At 41.7% G+C, this 1,893-nt stretch overlaps 1 protein-coding gene across 1 annotated transcript in view; it reads right to left on the bottom strand.

Moving 5' to 3' along the window:
• Window positions 1-1,893, bottom strand: part of LOC107300434 (dmX-like protein 2) — a gene marked incomplete at both ends in the record, with an annotated part of 14,542 nt that overhangs the window by 8,599 nt on the left and 4,050 nt on the right. Inside the window, one exon of the mRNA XM_015829763.1 lies at window positions 254-319. Within this exon, the coding sequence (XP_015685249.1) occupies window positions 254-319 (66 nt within the window). The remainder of the gene's footprint in view (window positions 1-253; window positions 320-1,893) is intronic.

Below are 1,893 nucleotides of genomic sequence, written 5' to 3'. Positions count from 1 at the left end.
GGGAGTTGAAGTCCACGAGTCATAAAAGAGCCAAGGTTGACTACCCCTGGTTTAGGATTTGCTCCTTGGCTTTCATGTGGCTTCACTTGTATCGCCTCCAAAGGTTAGTAGAAAGAGTTAAAAGTCTGGGAGAGAATCTCGGTGCCCTTGTTAATTTTGCGTTAGGAAAAGGAAGGCAGGAATATGAGCTTCAGTGTAGTTTTTTTTTTTTTAAAGAAAATTATAGTAGACATTTAGGGAGGTGGAATAATACCTTGACTTTGCCATCTTCTGCTGGGCTGCTCTGTTTTATGACATGCTTCTCGCGGTCTTCTACAGACTACACAGCATCACACAGTCACAGAGGAACAACACATGCACAAACACATACATATATAAAAAGGGGGAAAAAATGAAAAACCTTCCAGGTCAGTAGTTAAGTGGACACCTTGTTCTTCATTTATTTATTAAAGTTTTTTTTTATCCCGACTTTATTCCCTTGAGTTAGAAGTAACTCAAGGTGGTGAGCATATGTAATACTCCTTCCTCTTCCTATTTGCCCCACAACAAGAACCCTGTGAAGTGAGTTGGGCTGAGATGGAGAGAGAGGGACCAGCCCAAAGTCATCCAGCTGGTTTTCATGTCCAAGGTGGTACTAGAATTCACGGTCTCCTGGTTCCTAGGCTAGCACCTCACCCATTACACCAAACTAGCTCTCTGACTTGGTGCTGTGCTAAAGTTTGAATGCGGTTGACATGCTGTTCTACATAATATGTGTTCTTGATCACCCTGGCTTTTTTCTTTTAGGAGAAGGGGCAAAAATGGAGCGATTCTAAAAGCACTGCCAAGTAGAGGAATGCAAATTCATAGCATACAATAGGCAAAGCCGAGGAAAAGTATGGGCAAGTTTCATTCTAGCTGGATATTTTAATCTGCAGTCTTGCTGGGCCCAGTTTTCTTGTTTTGAGAATGGACTCCATGCAGGATGCAATACTGCCCATCCAACCAATGCTCAGCAGCATGGAAGATCACTCATCTGGATGGAAAAGGATGAGTTTAAGGCTATCCAGATGTTGCTGAATGGCATCCCTTATTACTGGTCAGGGTGACTAGGAAAATTGTGAGTAATTCAGGACACTTGTAGTTTCCCAGACTTTGCCCAATACATTTGCTCAACATGTGGGTATATCATACCCATCTATCTTCTCCTTCCCTTTCAATACAGGAAAAAAAAAAGAGAGGATAACATTGTTTAATCCAGTATCTCCCCTGACCATGTTTTACTCACAGCGTGGATTGCTAAGAAAGGAAGCTTCATCCTAAATAAGCTTAAGATTAATACCTTAGTTATTTCTGAAACTAAAAGGGCGTTGAGTGTCCACCGAACTGAATAAACTAAGCTAAAAAAAGGAACACAGCATGCTCCTGTCCATAAAGTTGGGCTATTCAGGTACTGTCATTGTAAGCATTTATTATCATTTATTTTAAAGAAAGTGTTAGGAGATCCTGTATATTAGGAGTTTTGGTATGATTCTAACTCAGTGAATTTTGCCAATATTTCTCCTCCTAACCATCTCGGCTCAGATACCTACCACCAATAAGTCTTACAAAAGGGATTTCTATTAAGACAGATCTTAATAAATGCTTACAATGACAATTTCCCTATTATCTTTAATCCAACAAAGCCAATTAAACTCATCATTAAATTAATTAAACTTTGTGGCGAAGGTTGTTGAGAGTGTGGTTGCACGGCAGTTTCCCCGGCACCTGGAGGAAACGGTCTATCTGGACCCTCTCCAGTCGGGCTTCAGGCCGGGGTACAGCACGGAAACGGCATTGGTCACGTTGGTTAATGATCTCTGGAGGGCCCGGGACAGGGGTTGTTCCTCTGTCCTTGTTCTTTTGGACCTCTCA

This window comes from Protobothrops mucrosquamatus, unplaced genomic scaffold, assembly GCF_001527695.2.
Source record: "Protobothrops mucrosquamatus isolate PMUCROS unplaced genomic scaffold, P.Mucros_1.0 scaffold7060, whole genome shotgun sequence".
Lineage (NCBI taxonomy): Eukaryota > Metazoa > Chordata > Lepidosauria > Squamata > Viperidae > Protobothrops > Protobothrops mucrosquamatus.
The sequence above is the reverse complement of the archived record's forward strand: the minus strand, read 5'-3'. Positions and strand labels throughout refer to the sequence as shown.